General features: G+C 44.4%; 1 protein-coding gene across 6 annotated transcripts in view; it reads right to left on the reverse strand.

Moving 5' to 3' along the window:
* The window catches only part of NELF-B (negative elongation factor B), a 158,038-nt gene that overhangs the window by 101,231 nt on the left and 39,316 nt on the right, over positions 1 to 17,491 (reverse strand). For all 6 annotated transcript variants that reach the window (XR_012887154.1, XR_012887155.1, XM_075878485.1 and 3 more), the window contains exon 4: positions 11,412 to 11,560. Coding sequence is in view for 4 of the 6 variants with exons in the window: in XM_075878485.1 (XP_075734600.1) it covers positions 11,412 to 11,560 (149 nt within the window). In the remaining 2 variants the exon portion in view is untranslated. The remainder of the gene's footprint in view (positions 1 to 11,411; positions 11,561 to 17,491) is intronic.

Here is a 17,491-nt window from a genome sequence, read left to right on the forward strand (position 1 = left end):
CGCGCATGCCATAAAACGTTTTGCGGCTATCTTTTCTCGCAATCGTTTAACCACAACAGTGGTATTTGCTGTGATTTCAAGAGGTGCCCAAAAGCGTACGCTACAACCCACTTTCTCAACCTCGTGGCAACCTCGCATGACAACCATGACGTCGTTAACATTGTAGCAAGGTAGCAAGTAACCAACATTGCAGCAAGCTACCCCCGAAGCATCAAAACAAACTGTCGATGACAAGATTAATGACAAAATACAGCCGCCACCTCGCTTTTACATGAGAAATTCCTCTACGCCTTAATAACAAACGAAGCAAGATTCGGGGGTGCTACCATGTTGCGGAAATCATCACGATCTTTTCTGGACGACGTGCAATTTTTTCTGGTTTTCCAAAAATCTGTTATGCGATAGCGACGAATGACCCTTCGCGACAGCAAATCCTGTCGTCATCGCTCGATAATCGCGTGCACGTGGTTGGGCTTTTTGAAACTGCCCGAGTCGGTTGGCGTGGCCAGTTCCGTGACCTTTGCTCGCTGTGTGCTTACCAGTTGTGATGTCTCTACACTGGCACCACTCGTGACCCCGCTATGGTGCACAGGTGAGACGGGGGATGTGGTGCGCACAGATAGAGAGACAATACGGCACGCGGCAACGGGCAAAGGGCGGGGGGGGGGGGGGGGTGAGCCGAGGTAGCTCGGCAAAATACAAAATACGGAAGAGAACCAACATCCGACGGGTGAGAAGGCGCCAGGTGTCGGTTAGCCCGACTACAGCGGATGAATGTAGGGGGCGCGTTTATTATGCAGGAGACAAAAAAAAATCCAAATTATGATGACTGAAGTTGGGGGTGCATTTATTATGAGAGTGCATTCATTACATGAGGAAGTAAGGTATTTAAATAGTGTACACTGCAATTAAGTCGATCATAGCCAAACCTTTTTAATACATAGGCACTTTAATCACACTTATGTTTAAAACGTAGTTGTGGCAAATCCTTGCCTAGTCTCATAGAGCCTAATGCATTCACTGGCTGTTTAGGCCGCAGTGGTTCGTCCAGTGCCTACAAGTCAGTTTGTAGCCTGCTCATGCACAATAACTTTTTGTGCTATGCAGGTTTACAGCACCACTAAACTTGCCGACAGCACAATGTGCTGCAAAAGGTTTTTCGTCATTTCGACAAGTGCACAGATCAGTCGGTCAACAATTCTGACTTCTAAACTATCAAAGCAGCCCCTTTGCGGGTAAGCATTGGGAAAGAACAAAGGCGAGGTGCCAGCCACTGACATACGTGCTAACAACTTCACCACCATATTTTCTGCTATCTGCTTGGGCACATATGTGGGGCAGTGCACTTTTAACGGGCGACGATATGAACCTGCTGGGCCGCTGATCGCTGCCGCCTTGTTGTGCGGAAAAATGTTCAAATGTGAACTACGTACTTCGAAAGCAGCTCGTTGCTGCGGACTAAAAGCATCAAACTAAATGCTATCAAACTAAACGCACGCATACAGTACAGCAAACATAGTGCAGTTGTAACGATACTGCACCCTTATATTAGAAAAAGACACAAACACACTTTCGTCCGCTGCCAGGGCCACTCGAGCATCGCGGAGTGCACACCGCTTGCAGGCAGTCCTCACCACCATACCCAACAAGCTACTCGCCACACTCTACACTAAAGTGCAGTGGGTATGAAGAACACTCTCACTGCAAATGTGTGCATACAGCGCAGCAAACTGCCCTGCAGTGACAATGAGGGCCAAGTAATGATATGCTGCATGCAAGTAGCCAGAAACAATCAGCTTAATGAGAATGTGCCTGTTTTCAAGGAAACTGTCAGTTTTTGTTCAATAGTAGATCGCTCTACAGACATGTACAAATGTATTAAGGAAACCTGATACTGTCCGTGCTGTCACTATCCCAGTCGCTGCGTATGCTGCACCCTGTAATGATTTCAAAATACTCCTTGATGTCACCACCTCATGCTATTGGATGGCCATGCGAGATTGCAAAAAAGTTTTCTGCACTTTGGCAAAAAGAAAAAAATGCTTTGTGGCGGGCACTTCAGGCAATATCTGCTGTGGCACTGTATTTCTTTGTAGACTGCAATGGTGCATGTCGGGGGATGCAGATTTGTGCTCGGTGATTCATGCATATTACCATTAATTGTGAAGTTCAAGTCTCATTCCTGACAGGTACGCTATAACAAAGTTTGACTAATTGACTGGCAGTGGTCTACCAGTTTAATAGCTTATCAATAAAACTCTCCAGAAGAGATAAGGTTTAGATTTGTAGGTTACTGATCGCTAAGCAAGATACCCAGCGCAGAACCGAACACAGGACAAAAGATGACAGGTATATGCATTTTCTTATGCCAATCTCAAAAATGTAATTCTTGTTTCTTGTTAATCTAATAATCGAATTTTAATTACTATTTATTGATGTGACAATAAATAAAATTAAACAGGGAACAAAGTTGTATTTAATGCATCAATGCAAAGCAGAATGGATAAGGATTGAACTGCTGCAAGCAGTTTTGAAATTCAACATCTATAAGCAATTTAACAGCCCATCAAAGCTTTATGGTTTTTACACCATAACTACTAATGAACTACAATAAAAGAAGATAAAAAATTATATAAGAAGAATCTGTTTGCAGCAGTTCAAGCTTCATGCATTCAGCATCATATAGCAAAAAAAAAATATAGATGTAGCTATTCTAGAGCTTGAGATGTTCTTGCACCAAGTAAGCAAAATGAGTAAGAAGATTGTTCTAGAAAAATCAAGAAAAACACACTCATTAATTCACAAATGTGCAAAAAAATTTTTAAAAGTTTATTAGCTTTTACTAGTTGTAAATAGTTAGCATACTCCTGGAACATAAATAGTTAGTATACTCCTGGAACATAATCAGTTTGAGAATTTTTGTCTGTGTGCCGTTTCTTCCGAGCTTTGTGCATATTTTCAGCTGATGCATGCTTTGGAGTTGAAGCTTCCAATTGCCGTTGATCTTTTTCAGCCATACAATTACTGCAGAATGTGCCAGGCCTTAGGGTCAGTTCCTTCAGTATTGATGCAGTTTCTCCGACGTTTCCTGCCTTATATCTTAGTACTGCCTCAGCCATAGCTGCTTGCAGAGTAAAAAGTGAGACGTGGCGCTCCTTTAGTGCAAGTGACTGTATCACTGAGTGGAGGCTCTCATTACTGATCAGAGTCATTCCTCGTTGGCACCTTTCAAGTAATTTCTAGTCACTCAGGCGTTCATAAATAGGCAACAAAGCCTGACAAACATGAGAAGGCAGGTTACGAGGGTGTTTCGGTGCTGGCTCGCCCTTAGCCGCTGCGGCGTTTTGACGGCCCCAGGAACAGGGACCTGTCGGACAAAATGAATGGTTTGACACTGTTTCATTTGAGGTTATGTGATGGTAGGTAGCCCTCACAGCCTTGTGCATTCCATTTACATCTCAGTACCCATCCGTACTAAAACCTTAGGTGTGTAATGAGGTCTGCCATCAGCCGACCTTTTCCACCAAGACTATGAAGCCCAGAAGCTTTGCTTCTTCAAATGAGGTTGCGCAATGCCGTGCCCATACATTTTTGTACACGGTTCACAAAGTCCCCTTTACCAATTTCTACATGCTGTTAAGTTTGGCCTGGAAATTCATCTGGGCAGTCGCCGTTGTGCGTAAGCCGGTCCACGGGGGAGGCTCTCAATCCCTTCGGCACCCAGTCTGACAGACGCTGTCGAAGATCTGAGCAATTATCCAGACCAAGCAGCAAGCAAAGGCGAGTTCCCGTCTTTCAAATGCCGACCCTTTTGTCGTCCCTTCAAGCAGCAGTGGTGCCTGATGACCTCGGTGATTCACTGGCGACGGGGAAGCTGCTGTGACCGGCGCCAGAGCTGACAGGAGAACGGCGCTACTTTTTGATCCCCATTCAAGTAGCCGACCGGCCGACTGCCTATGCCCGCCAGGCCTTGTCCCTGCTGGCCGGAGGATGAGACGTCGGGTCGCCACGACGCCACGACGAAAGAGGACAACAAAGACAGCATCTTCCTGGAAGGGACCGCGGCGGCCACCGGCAATCACCCCGCTAATTAGGCGAGCTGTGCGGCAGACCCTTTGATGTACGTTGTCAGGATCGTGGGAACTCTCGACTAGCGGCACACACTTGACGAGGACGACGAGGAAGAGCCCTGCCGGCGCCACCTTGCAGTGCAGTGTTCACGTGGACCGTGCATGCTCGTCCCCCTCACCTGTGTGTGTGTGATTGGTGTTACACTCGGAGAGGAGGAGCCCAACAGGGCTTAAAACGACGCCGCAGAGTGCTGGACGCCGCTCTGAACTATGTAACGGTTCAACCACCACGCTCGTGGTTTGTGAAACCACTAACCCTTCTTTGCTGTAAATATGTGTAAATAGTGCCATAAACCTGTTTTGTTTCCCGTATCCTCCTGCGATTCTCCTTCAACCCCAACAACTGGTGGCAGCGGTGGGATGCCATCAGCGACCTTCCTTCCATTCACTTAACAACTGGTGGCAGCGGTGGGATGCCATCAGCGACCTTCCTTCCGACACCCAACAACTGGTTGGCAGCGGTGAGATGGACCTCGCGACATGGTGCTGCGCTGTGTGTGGTGAGTGCTTGGTCTTTGCTATAACTTTCCAGGCTTCAATTGTGTGAGTTTATTAGAAGCTGGATTGTGTGTGAATTAGGGAGATTACCTTTTGTGAGTTTTGAGTTGTGGGGATCACCTAATTATGTGTGAAATGCAGGACCAAAGTACAACGGCATTCATGGCGTGGAAGGCAATGCTAAGAGATGAACTTTTGGCTGTGAGTAAGCATCTAGGCATTGAAGTAGAGGAAGGGATGGGCAGGACAGCGATTGTGAGGCTGATCTCGCAAAAAGCCAGTGAGGAGGAGATTAAAAAGGCAGTAGAGATTTCAGTAAAACAGGAAATGGAGGAGCGAGAAAGAGATAGAAAAGAAAGAAAGGAAAAGCAAAAAAGGGATAGAAAAGAGCGTGATCGAGCACACGCCTTGGTGCTCGAACAATTGGAACAGAAAATCGAGGCAATGAGGCGGAAGTTTCAGCCATTGGCAAGTGTAGCGCACGAGAAGTGCGAGGTGCAGCCCAGAGCTTTAGAGAAGGCTAGCACGTGTGAAGAGCGCAGCAGGTTCGAAGACGAACCAAATGTGAGAGCTGCGAAAGGTGCTGCTCTGAGTAGAGAGGCCGACAAAGGCCAGAGCGTGTGCGACGAGGTGCTGTGCCAGTTAGATGCTAGCGAAACAGCTAGGATATCTGTAGACAGGCTGGTACAGGCCTCAACTGAGGTTGTCGCCACGGTGGAACTTGCAAACAATGTGGTAGTAGGCAAGGAAACCGAAGAAAGCTCAGGAGCAGCAGCCAAAGCAGAGGGTGAGAATAACAGTACAGTTGCCGACAGCTCCCACCTATTCGAGGTAGATTGTGTGAAGGAAAACTGCGGCACTGTTCTTGAGTGTGTTGAGCTTTCCACCAGTCTAGAGTGCGAGAGAGATGATTTTTTAGAAAATCATTTAGAATGCGTGGATTCAACAGCTGACGCAAGGTGTGCGAGGGTTGACGAGCTTGAGATGCGATTGGGAAGCTCGGAAAAGAGTCGCAAGAAGCGGCGCAGACGCAAGAGACGTCGGAAAGCCACGAGAGAGACAAGAAGTACTACGCGGGTAAAAGAAGGGACAAAATCTTTTAGCGTAGCAAGTAGGACTAGGAGTTCTGGATCGGCATCAAAGCCGGTTTGCATGCGTGCGAGCAGCCGGGCCAAAAGTAGAAAGAACGCCGGTTCGCAAATTGAATCACCAGGAAAGTGCCAGTCTTTTCGTTCTATTAACAGCAAATTTCATGGTGCGCCCTTGAGCTGTAATACCGCCGATGACTCAACCTGCGACCGATTTCAAAGCGATGAGGGAAAGGTCGGTCGCAAACGTCGCCGAAAAAGATTGAAGCGTACGCGCGCGACTAAGCAAAGGCAAGAAAAGGGTACCAATGAGCCGGGCGAAAGAAAGAAGGGTAGACCATCGGCACGTTGAACGAAATGTCCTTTGTGGCCTACAGTAAGGCACAGACAGCGAAACGGTAGGCCATGGTGCAAGTCCTCGCGGCGGTATGCACGGTGGAAATTTAGAGCTTTTCATGGAAAAGAGTGTCGACGTGGTCATAGAAGAAAGACCACAATAGCTAAACACCGCTCGGGAACTAGACCAAAGAGGACACCGTCACTCTTTCCCACACGTTGCTCGAATCCCCTCCGCCAAACTGACAGAAGTCGGCCGAAATCGCAAATGAGGCGTAACGCTGCAGTTCAGCTTGTTGCTCGTGCAGGTTGTTGTCTCGCGCGTTTTCAGAATCGAAGACCACGACCGCCGCGTGTACCACTGAAGAGGGAGCGACAGCTGTAGGCTGGAGAGTCGGACACAGTAGTTTTTTTGGAAACATATGTGTTTGGTTATATTTGGTTTTAAAGTGGTATTCCTGTGTCATCTCCCCGGCTAGTTCGTGTAGCGGCAGTTTTTCGCGTCTAGATTTTTTAAAAGCGTTCTAAGTGTTTTTAGTTGAGGTGTTATACGAAAGCAGTGGCGTGAAATCAGTTTTCTTCTAAATAAAAGCATGTATGTCAGGGATGAAGATTTGGTACGGCCGCTAAATTTGAATGAGTGGTGGCTATAGGTTATCGTGATATGACCTTTGGTTAGGTGCGTGTGTGTATGCTAGCGCTCTTTGAATGAGAGTATGATGTCGTGCTAGGGCGCACTGCAAAGTCCTGTGCGTTCTTTAAAAGACAGTAGCTGACATGAGGCTACATTCAGTTAATGAGCATGTTAGTACACGAGTTGCATTTCCCTTTGTGATTTTAGTATGTGCTCAGGGATCAGGCGAATTCTTTTGCTGAGCATTATGTTACATACCGAACGTTGAGATTAGGGATGCGTTTTAAGGATTTACACAGTTCGGTTTATTGAGAGAATGAAGAATGTGCACAGATACCTTGTGTATAGTGTCTGGCAGCTTTCGTGTAAAAACCATGTAGTTGGTTGTGTTTCATGAAATTAGTAATGAAATTAGATGTAAGTTACAACTTAGTAGGGAGGATGGTAGGAGAAAGAGAGTTTTCAAAGAGTGCAATTATGATTATATCAGGCCAAATTGTATTTGCCTTTGGGTGATCTTCTCACACGGCAATTTGTTCCATTTTTTGGTAAGCATCTCCACGTCCATGATTGTTGTAACTTTGGCGGCACCAAATTGTCTCAAAATTTTAGCGTACAGGTTTTCCTTTTTGTGTTGAGAAGCCTGGAGGGTTTTTAAGCGGGTCCAATGTGCTTGACTTCCGCATGGTATTGTGTTGTGTGGTTCGCCTTGCTGTTGTCAATCATTGTGAGCTGGTTTGGGAGTTGGTTTCGAGTTCGCAGCTGGAGGGAGAAAGCCAGGCCATCGTCCTCGTCACCAACCATTCTCTCCATGCCCAGCGGTTGGGAGCGCTGGCCAGCCGAGCTTTTCCGGGCGGCGGAGGAGCTGTTAAGTTTGGCCTGGAAATTCATCTGGGCAGTCGCCGTTGTGCGTAAGCCGGTCCACGGGGGAGGCTCTCAATCCCTTCGGCACCCAGTCTGACAGACGCTGTCGAAGATCTAAGCAATTATCTAGACCAAGCAGCAAGCAAAGGCGAGTTCCCGTCTTTCAAATGCGGACCCTTTTGTCGTCCCTTCAAGCAGCAGTGGTGCCTGATGACCTCGGTGATTCACTGGCAACGGGGAAGCTGCTGTGACCGGCGCCAGAGCTGACAGGAGAACGGCGCTCCTTTTTAATCCCCATTCAAGTAGCCGACCGGCCGACTGCCTATGCCCGCCAGGCCTTGTCCCTGCTGGCCGGAGGATGAGACGTCGGGTCGCCACGACGCCACGACGAAAAAGGACAACAAAGACAGCATCTTCCTGGATGGGACCGCCGCGGCCACCGCCAATCACCCCGCTAATTAGGCGAGCTGTGCGGCAGACCCTTTGATGTACGTTGTCAGGATCGTGGGAACTCTCGACTAGCGGCACACACACGACGAGGAAGAGCCCTGCCGGCGCCACCTTGCAGTGCAGTGTTCACGTGGACCGTGCATGCTCGTCCCCCTCACCTGTGTGTGTGTGATTGGTGTTACACTCGGAGAGGAGGAGCCCAACAGGGCTTAAAACGACGCCGCAGAGTGCTGGACGCCGCTCTGAACTATGTAACGGTTCAACCACCACGCTCGTGGTTTGTGAAACCACTAACCCTTCTTTGCTGTAAATATGTGTAAATAGTGCCATAAACCTGTTTGTTCTCCGTATCCTCTTGTCAGCGTTCGTTTCCTCCGCCCGGTTACACCACGCTACCACAAGAGACCGGGTAGTCCCCCATCCTTTACAATGCCATAAGGCTTCTCCTCCTGCCGAGCAAGATAGGTCCAGCTATCTCCAATCACTAAGCACGATAGTGTAGCCAAGATTGTGCCGTTCGAGGGACCGCTTGAACAGGATAAATGCCGCCTCCACTTCCATTTCCCCAAATTTTTGTCAGTATTTCACTGACATTTGTGAATTTTTTTCCAACTTTCGAAAGAAAGATCACCTTCCTTTGGGCCCATCTCACACCCCGCACAGAAGTTGCTTAGAACGACGTAGTTTAAGCAAAGCCCCGTGAACAGTTCAATCATGGTGCCGATGCCGATGTGGGATGAATTTCCGCGGGTCATCCACGTCCCATCGTACGACGACGCGATGTTTCTGAGGTTGCTGAGATGCAATTCTTGATAAAGCTCACGAACCGAACACGTGCACTCGCTAGCCACATTTTGGGAAGCACAATCTGCTGCTGGAGCCAGCTTTCCTTCGAGGTACAGTAATACCTCGTTTACGCGAACTAGTATATCTCAAAAAATCGGCTAAGTCAAAATTTTTCGCGGCACCGAACTTCTCTGTTACGTACCATGTATTTTTTTTTTCCCTTTATCTCGAACTGTTTCTGGATCGGATTGCGATTATCTTGAAATCTTGAGAGAGAGTGAAACGAAAATTCCACCACCGGGCCATTACACAAGAACCGCGCAATGCTGACACATGAAATTCGTCAAATTTTTGCTTTTTATTTCTTATTTAGCCGTGCCTGCTGCTACGCCGATACTTTCCGCAAACGTTAAGTCATAGCCTAGTGGCACATCAACTTTGTCGAAAAGCCCAGTGGCATGTCATGTGGCTCCCACGCAGCAGGCCTTGCTCTTTGCCCTACGCTTGGCGTAGTCGCGTCCTTTGTCTCGTTTGTTTGGCAGTGCTCGTTGTTTTTCTAAGGTGTGATTTCCGTTCGGTCTAATCTGCGCAATGCACGCAGTACTGATTTAACGGTTACTTTGAAGAGCGACGACTTAGCGTAAGTGCGACAAGCACGGCGTCACAAAAGCAGTGCAAGTCACTAACGCTAGAATAGAAGGTTGCCCTAATTAAGGAAGTGGAGAAAGGAGGCCGGTAACGATGCCGCCGAAAGTGACGCGACTTTTCTCGAGTCCGCCTGTGCGAGCAGGATGTGCCGGTGACCGGAGAAATGATGGACGCCGAAATCCTTCAAACGATTACTAAGGTAGGGCGCCGATGACGAACCACCTCGAGAAGTGCCGACATCTGCAGAAACAAGAAATTTGCTGCGTTTGCTTCGAAATAAGGTGGAGTGAAGCGGCGGACGCCTGCCTAGGCCCGAGCTTGACAGCAAAGCAGAGAAGCATTAGAGAACTTTTCTCCGCTAAATAAAATAGTAGGGCTGCAAAATCTAGCTGGTTTTAAAACTTTCACGAGAAGAAACATTATAAACTCCTGCTGAAGAGCCCGTAAGTAGTACTGATTTCGCTAAAAAGCGCTAAACTTTTTCCGACAGTTTGCGCAACTTTGCTCCTCTCGAAACTTTCTTTGGTTTATACAACTTCGAGTTAATGAGATATTACTGTAGCCTTGCCACGTCTTGGTGTGGAGGCCGCGACGGCTAATGTTCATAATCGCGAATATATCGTTGAAAGCTGTTTGGCGGTTACTGGTAGCTTGTATAGCATGGGTGGTGAGAACATTCACTGAGAACGGGTTAGTTTTACATTCACTGTGGTTACGCGGCGAGCTCCACGTCCACGGCACGTCACCACAGTTCGTGCACATTAGGCGCAGCTTGACAGCAAGTTCGTATTTACGATCGTCTCCGACTTCTAGGTCCCCAGCACTGCACATTTTGCACTTCGCCTATACAAACATAGCGTTCACCAAACCTAAGCTTACAACTATAAACACAGTTCTGTGAACCGGCTCACGTGCAGCATCGCAGTGCCAGTCTGATCTCGCTTCTTTCCGTGGCGGGGGTGGACGGTAGCTGCTACAGTTTATTTTCAGCTCTCTTTTTTCCCTCCTCAAATTCTTCAGGCTGCAGAAACTTCGTATCACAATGCACGCGACCTTTGGCACCTTCAGAGAACGATGGGCTAATTGTTAGGCCTAGGCTTATCTCGGCGACATCGTAAGCGGCGGCGGTCACAACAGCTTCGGCGTTCGGCTGCATTGCACTCTGCTTGCAGATGTTGTCAATAAGTACCCGTCGCACCTTTTTTGCACCGAATGCCTTTTTCATGTAGACATTCTTACAAGCCATGTCTTCGCTGCGTCAGTCGCTCACACACTGAGAAAACATGGCACGCGGCCAACAGCGCGGGTAAGCGCCAAGCAGATGACGAGACAAGAAATCCGCCAATCGTATGCCAAGCTCGGGTCACATGCCCTAAACAGCAAATGAGAGGTCGCGTTGGGACTCCTTTTGGCGTGGTATTTTCAGAAAGCCGATAGCAGCACAGAACCGCAATTAGCAGGAAATTAAAGAAGAAAGATTGCTCTTTCAAATGACAATAAGATGTCCGTGCTGCAATACAAGAAGCGGCAGCTGTGTACTGCAAAAAAGTGCTTTTATAGCTTCAACATTGGCTGTAATTCTGCTGGATTCGACAAAATAAAGTTGTGCTACGGCAAAAATATTAATTTGGGAGCCGAGAAATTTTGTGTAGTGCAAAAATACCTCTAGATTTCAAAATTGTCATTTTCAAAAATTTGACATTTTTGCAAATTTTTTTTTTTCGTCCCAGAGACCCGTGTCCACCCTTAAAAAAGCCCTGCTCTAACGTATAGCACGAATAATTTTCATGAAAATTCAGTCATACATTCATATCATAAAATGTCTACAAATAGAAAGCCTTCCTGTCATGAAACAACTGCAAATATAAAGAGAAGATGCCCTAATTATCAGCACCTGAATTATCAGTCAACAACAGTAAACAATCCTGAGTGGTTGAAAATTATGAAGAGAAAAAAGTGCTTTTCGTGTACACGCACCCCAAAACTTGTTCTTGGCCCCTCTTGATGCTGTCAAGAAAACCTTGAAGCTCCCGAGATCGCTTGGTGTCCACATTTTTCTCCCGGATGCAGGCATCTAGGCACCAAGAGAATTTGTGGCAAGGGTCCACAGCTGTGATGTCCTGGATCTGCATTTCACATTATTGCAATCATTATCATTTGACATAAGTATTTACCTTGAGCTCAACTTTTTTCACATACTGTCCCAAATTGACCCTACACTCCTAATTGAAATGGCGAGTACTATTTCAAGTCAAGTCAAGTCAAGTCAAGTCAAGTTTATTAAATAGTTCAGTTGAGTTACATGGTTAGCGTTATTACAGCAGGAGGTCCCAAAGTTTCAGAGAAACTGACAGGGGGACCTCCTATGGCTACATGGATGGGGTAATTACAAAAAATATAGCAATAAAATACGGACTTGTGAGTAATAATAAATAATCTTGATTAACAATAAAAATACGATAAATACACAGCATAATGGTAATACTCACTATTGAAAAATAACAAGGAAATAGTCAAAAGCAAGTCAAGACAAAAAACAATATTAATGAACTCTACGTGACAAATGCAACATGTTTCATTATCAGTGTTATCAATTATACAAAGGCAAATTGAAGTAGTAAAATAGCACAGAACTGTGGAGAGCTATTAACAGTTAATTACACAAATCGGATGAGTTGATTAATTCCTGAACGTAAAATTTCTTACTGCGCGAAGTGAAAATATGGATGTTATGCGATGATTTCAATTTGAAAGGCAATGAATTCCAAATGGCTATGCTAGTAAATAAGGTTGAGAACTTGCCGTAGTTTGTCCTTACGGCCGGCAAAAGAAGATTATTGCACTGGGAAAACCGGGTGATGTTACTATTAGTTAAGTGACGATGATCAATGCATGCAATGAAAATGTCATGCGTGATGAGTCTAAAGGCGACAATGGACATTCTATGACAAAATAATTGTCTCAATGGGAGTATGTTAAGCTGAGGAAACAACGAGCTGCAGGAGAAGTAAAATGGGCTGAAAGTCATTAATCTAACTGCTTGATTCTGAAGTCGCTGCAAACGTTCGATGTGCGTGAAATATGTGTTGGCCCAAGATGATACGCAATACGAAATATGGCTATGAATATAAGCAAAATACAAAGTACGTATGATGCGAGGCGGAAAATAAGTTAGTGTCTTGATGATAACGTGAATACCAAATGCAATCTTTTTAACGAGTGATGCTGCATGTTTATGAAATTTTAGTTCACTATCTAAGATGACGCCAAGAAACCGCACTTCACTGTAAACGTTTATGACGGTATTACCAATGTGAAGGGAAGGTTGTATGTCAAGTGAAATGCGCGGGGAATGGAACAACATAAACACGGTTTTAGTAGCATTGATCTAAAGATAATTGGCCTGGCACCATAAAGTTATGTTATGTAAATCTGTGTTGAGGTCAGACTGGAGTGAAGAAACTGATTTAGATGACTGAAAGATAGTTGTGTCGTCAGCGTAAAGTATGCACTTGGTCCTTGTAAGAATGGTAGGTAGATCATTAATAAACATCAAAAATAAAAGTGGGCCTAAAATTGATCCCTGTGGAACACCAACGTTAATTAACTTGGGCGTTGAAAGATGGCCATTAACATGAACCATCTGAGACCGGTTACTGAGGTAGCTCTTAATAAAACTTAGTGGCGGACCAGACATACCAAATGATTCGAGTTTAGCAAGTAGATTGTGATGATTTATCGTGTCAAAAGCCTTTGTCAAATCGATAAACACAGATCCCACAAGTAACCCTCTATCAATGGCTTGTTTAATTTCCTCTGTTAAGGTAATGAGTGCCAGCTCAGTTGAATATCTTTGACGGAATCCGAATTGTTGTGGAGATGAAAGATTAAATTTTTTCAGATAACGCATTAATCTAATGTGGAATAACTTTTTAATTACCTTACCGAAGAAAGGCAGGATACAGATTGGCCTATAATTCTGTACAAAAGTCTTAACACCCTTCTTAAAAACTGGAACTATTTTACCAGCCTTAAGGCAGCTCGGAAACACACCCACTGAAAATAGCTTGTTAATAATTACTGCCAAAGGTGGTGATATTAAGTTTGAAACTAGTTTTACTTTAAAAGGATCAATATTATCTAAACCAGCACTTTTGGTCTTTAGTGATGTGATGACCTGAAGGACGTCATCTGAAGACGTGGAATGAAGATAAAAAGAATGAGTACACCGTGGTATATTGCGTAAATGACCTGGTGATTGCTGCGTATCCGCAGATGCGCAGAAATGCTCACTGAACGTGGCGGCCACTCTTACAGGGTCGGTATACATTTCGTTGCCTTGCTTTATTTTTATTGTGGGCTCTGAGCAGTTTTTCATGTTCGAAAATTCTTTAATGATTTCCCAGCAGCGTCTCATGTTACTTGTGTTTTTTACAATGAGATTCCGGTAGTATTTGCGCTTAGCACGTCTAAGTAGGGAAGATAATGTTGCTGAGTATTTGTGAAAGCGGCATTTTAATGCGAGGTTATAAGGCTGCGTCTTTAGTTTCTTGTGAAGGTTATTCTTTTTATTAATGGACTTCAACAACGAGTTGCTTATCCATGGATTTCTAGGGGAACGATACCACTTTGTGACAGTAGTGGAAGTGGTGCATGCATCTATACCTGAAGCTATTACTTCTGAGAAAGACTCAAAAGCCTTTTCTGCGCAGTCTAGATCAGTCACCGATGTCCAGTCTACTGTGCTAATTATTTGCACAAACTTGTCCGCATCGAATCGGCGTTTCGTAAAGATGTTACTGGCCTTGGTATTTTCGGAGCCCAGAATGAAAAATACGGGAATATGGTCTGTAATGCTATGATCTATTACACCTGCAACGTGTTCAGTGGAAATGTTGTAGATGATATGATCTATTAGGGTATTCGAACCTAGTAAATCATTTCTAGTTGGTGCTGAGATATGCGACGTAAAACCATAGCAGTATAAACAGTTCATATATTCTAAGCACGATGCCCTATCAGGATCAATAATGTTTATATTAAAATCACCACATAAGACGTTTTTATTTTCCCTCACTAGGTTATTAAGAATGATGCTTAACTGATTACAAAAATCGGAATACGACGATGAAGGTGACCGATAAATGGAAGCTATAATAGTACTACGGCTATTCAATGGTATAACACTATGGTTGAATTTAAGCCAAACAGATTCACATAAAATATTGTTGAAGGTTATGTCACTACGGCATGTGTAGGTTAAGGATGAGTTGACAAGTATGGCACTACCGCCACCACGACAGAGCTCCCGATTACAGTATTCAGAATAATAACCTGGCAATCCGTACAAGTTATCCTCATCACCAGACAACCAAGTTTCAGATAAACATATGACAGAGAATGAATCTTTAAGCAAGGAAATCAACGCAACAAGGTCATCCTGGTGCTTTCTAAGACTGCGAATGTTTAAGTGAAGTAGTGATAGGGATGGTGACTTCTCGAGTAGCAATTCTGATGTTTGCTGGCACGAGAACGCAGCCATGTTGATCTAAGGTCGGTTTAAAATGGGGACTGATAGGATATCTAAGAGAATACTCGGAGATCTTCTGCGCATGCAATTCGAAACACGCGACTGTCATCCGCCTTTCTGGCTTTGATTGTACAATTGTCAGTCCAGAGATGCTTCCACTGGTTGGCTTTCTTAAGCGCAAGTGCCTGTGCAAAAAGGCGCTTTCGCTCTGGTGTGAGATGGTCATTCACATACACAGGTTTAGGACCTGTGCTCTGAGAAAACCCTATATCTGTGGTAGACAGGCGTGCCTTTCTTGAATTCAGCCTTCTTGTTTCTCGAACAGAATCGCGCAATAATGTTGCTTCCATTCTTTGCGGGCACCCGATGCACGGCGTCTATGTCTGTATCGGCAATTGGACAACCAATCTTCTCACCGATAACCTGGACGACTGCCAAGCAGTGTTCGCCCTTTGTCTCAGGGATTCCCTTCAGTACCATGTTTTACCATGTTTACCATGTTTATTATGTTTACCATTTTACCATGTTAAGTGAAATCCCTACATATTTCCTTTATTTAATTCTGTCGAGATTGTATGACGTAATGTCGATCTAAATCACACTGAATGATCTCCAGTTTTTTTGTACAGAAGGCTAGAGCACACAATATAAAAGTGATAAAAAGCAAATGTAAGAGCATGTCTTAGCGGTAGCTTGGTGCACTCATACTAACCTGACAGGAAGGATCCCACAGACATTCCACCTTGAAAGTTGAAACCCTAGAGAATTTGTCTTGAATATTTTGTTCAAGGTAGGCAGAACAATGAAGTCACTCTAGCGACATTCCTTAAATATTGATACCTTGTTTGGCAAAACATGAGGAAGTGATACAGTTCTGATACATACCAACTCGCACAACACAGCAACCAGCACTGATAGTATATCATATAGCCACCCTTGGCTTTGATATCACAAACTTCTATCTACTGAAAATCGGTTATAACGACCATATTTCAGTGCACTTACAATTTTTCTATTCTACCCTTTGAAACTCAGTCCACATACAGCGAACATTTTCGACACGGTCGCAGTAAAAATATGGCGTTACGAAGCGAAAAAGAAGTGTTAAAAAAGGCATTTTGAAGCATGAGTGATAGGCGCTTGCTCGTGTGTGCCCCCTACTGTTCACTTGCAACGAAGATATTGTAGACCACGGCGAGCCCCGCACGCAGACTTCGGTCGTTCCAAGCCAGGTTTCTCACTTTCCAGACGTTTCTTCACCGGCCAAACAGAAATGAGGAGAGAAAAAAAAAAACTGCCAGGCCTGCGCAGAACACACAGCACAGTCACAGCGAAAGCTAGAAGAGTGGCCTTTCAGAACCTTTTCTAAACACTCATTGGGTAACTGCTACAAGCGCACTTGCTGGGTATGTACTACACCATAAGTAATCAATTTTTGTGTGGTAGGCCAGCATTCACTATGCTATCCTTATTCACTCTTCGGAGAAGCGTGGTATCCATTACACATTTGCTAAGAATTCTGTGCAATTATTTTTATGCAGTGGCTGACGACGAAGAAGAACTATGCCTTAAGTGGGTATGCGACAAACTTAACAGGTGATCAAGAACAAGTTTTCTGATGGGTTAGAGCATTGGACGACCCACTTGTTATGCAATTCGCATTGTGTGACACCTGGTTGTTCTTTTTATGTTCTAAAATGCTTTATTACTCATATTGCCACAAGATAGTGGCAGTCAAGGCTCAGGAAAAAGAAGTTGTTGGCTGTTGGGACTGAAAATAAACAACCGTTCGCTACGTCAAAAAAATGAAAAATCAAATCAAGTTTTATTATTTCATAATAAGATGTACAAAAAAAAGAACATGCAGAAGGAGGTCTTGTAGTATACACTGAAATGTGACCTCCTATGAAATGTAAACATAAGTAATTGATCGGCAACAACAGTGCAAAAATAAGCGAATACAAAGTTAAAAATGAAATACAGATACAATTAAATGACGATGCTCTCATCAACTATATGCAATTGAAAATATAAACTAAAATATATTTATACGAATAGCATGACACGAAAAGGAAAAAAAAAAAACAAGAGACCGAAAAGAGAATGACATAGCGAGGGAAAAACCGGTCAAGCAGAAGAGTGATTGTTGCATAACAAAAACTTCTTCAATTCATGGCAAAAGTTATGTGTTTTTTGAATTTTTATTAAAAATGGCAATGTATTCCATAATGATATGGCCGCAAAATGAACTGTCTGTTTGCCATAATTCGTACTTTTGGCAGAATGAAGTTGTTCTGCTGCACAAAACGAGTTGGGTTAGTATTTAGTAAAGATGATGATTGAATTGATAATAATGATAATTGTTTATTGATTAGTTTGAAAAGAAAAGTGGCGAGATTGAATTTTACAAGAGCGGCAACATTGAGAATTTTATTTTCTTGTAGCAACTGCTTAGCACTGTGGGTGGGTGAACTAAACGTGATTAATCAAATAGCTTGGTTCTGAATGATTTGTAGTGGTTTTAGGT

This window comes from Rhipicephalus microplus, chromosome X, assembly GCF_043290135.1.
Source record: "Rhipicephalus microplus isolate Deutch F79 chromosome X, USDA_Rmic, whole genome shotgun sequence".
NCBI classification, from domain to species: domain Eukaryota; kingdom Metazoa; phylum Arthropoda; class Arachnida; order Ixodida; family Ixodidae; genus Rhipicephalus; species Rhipicephalus microplus.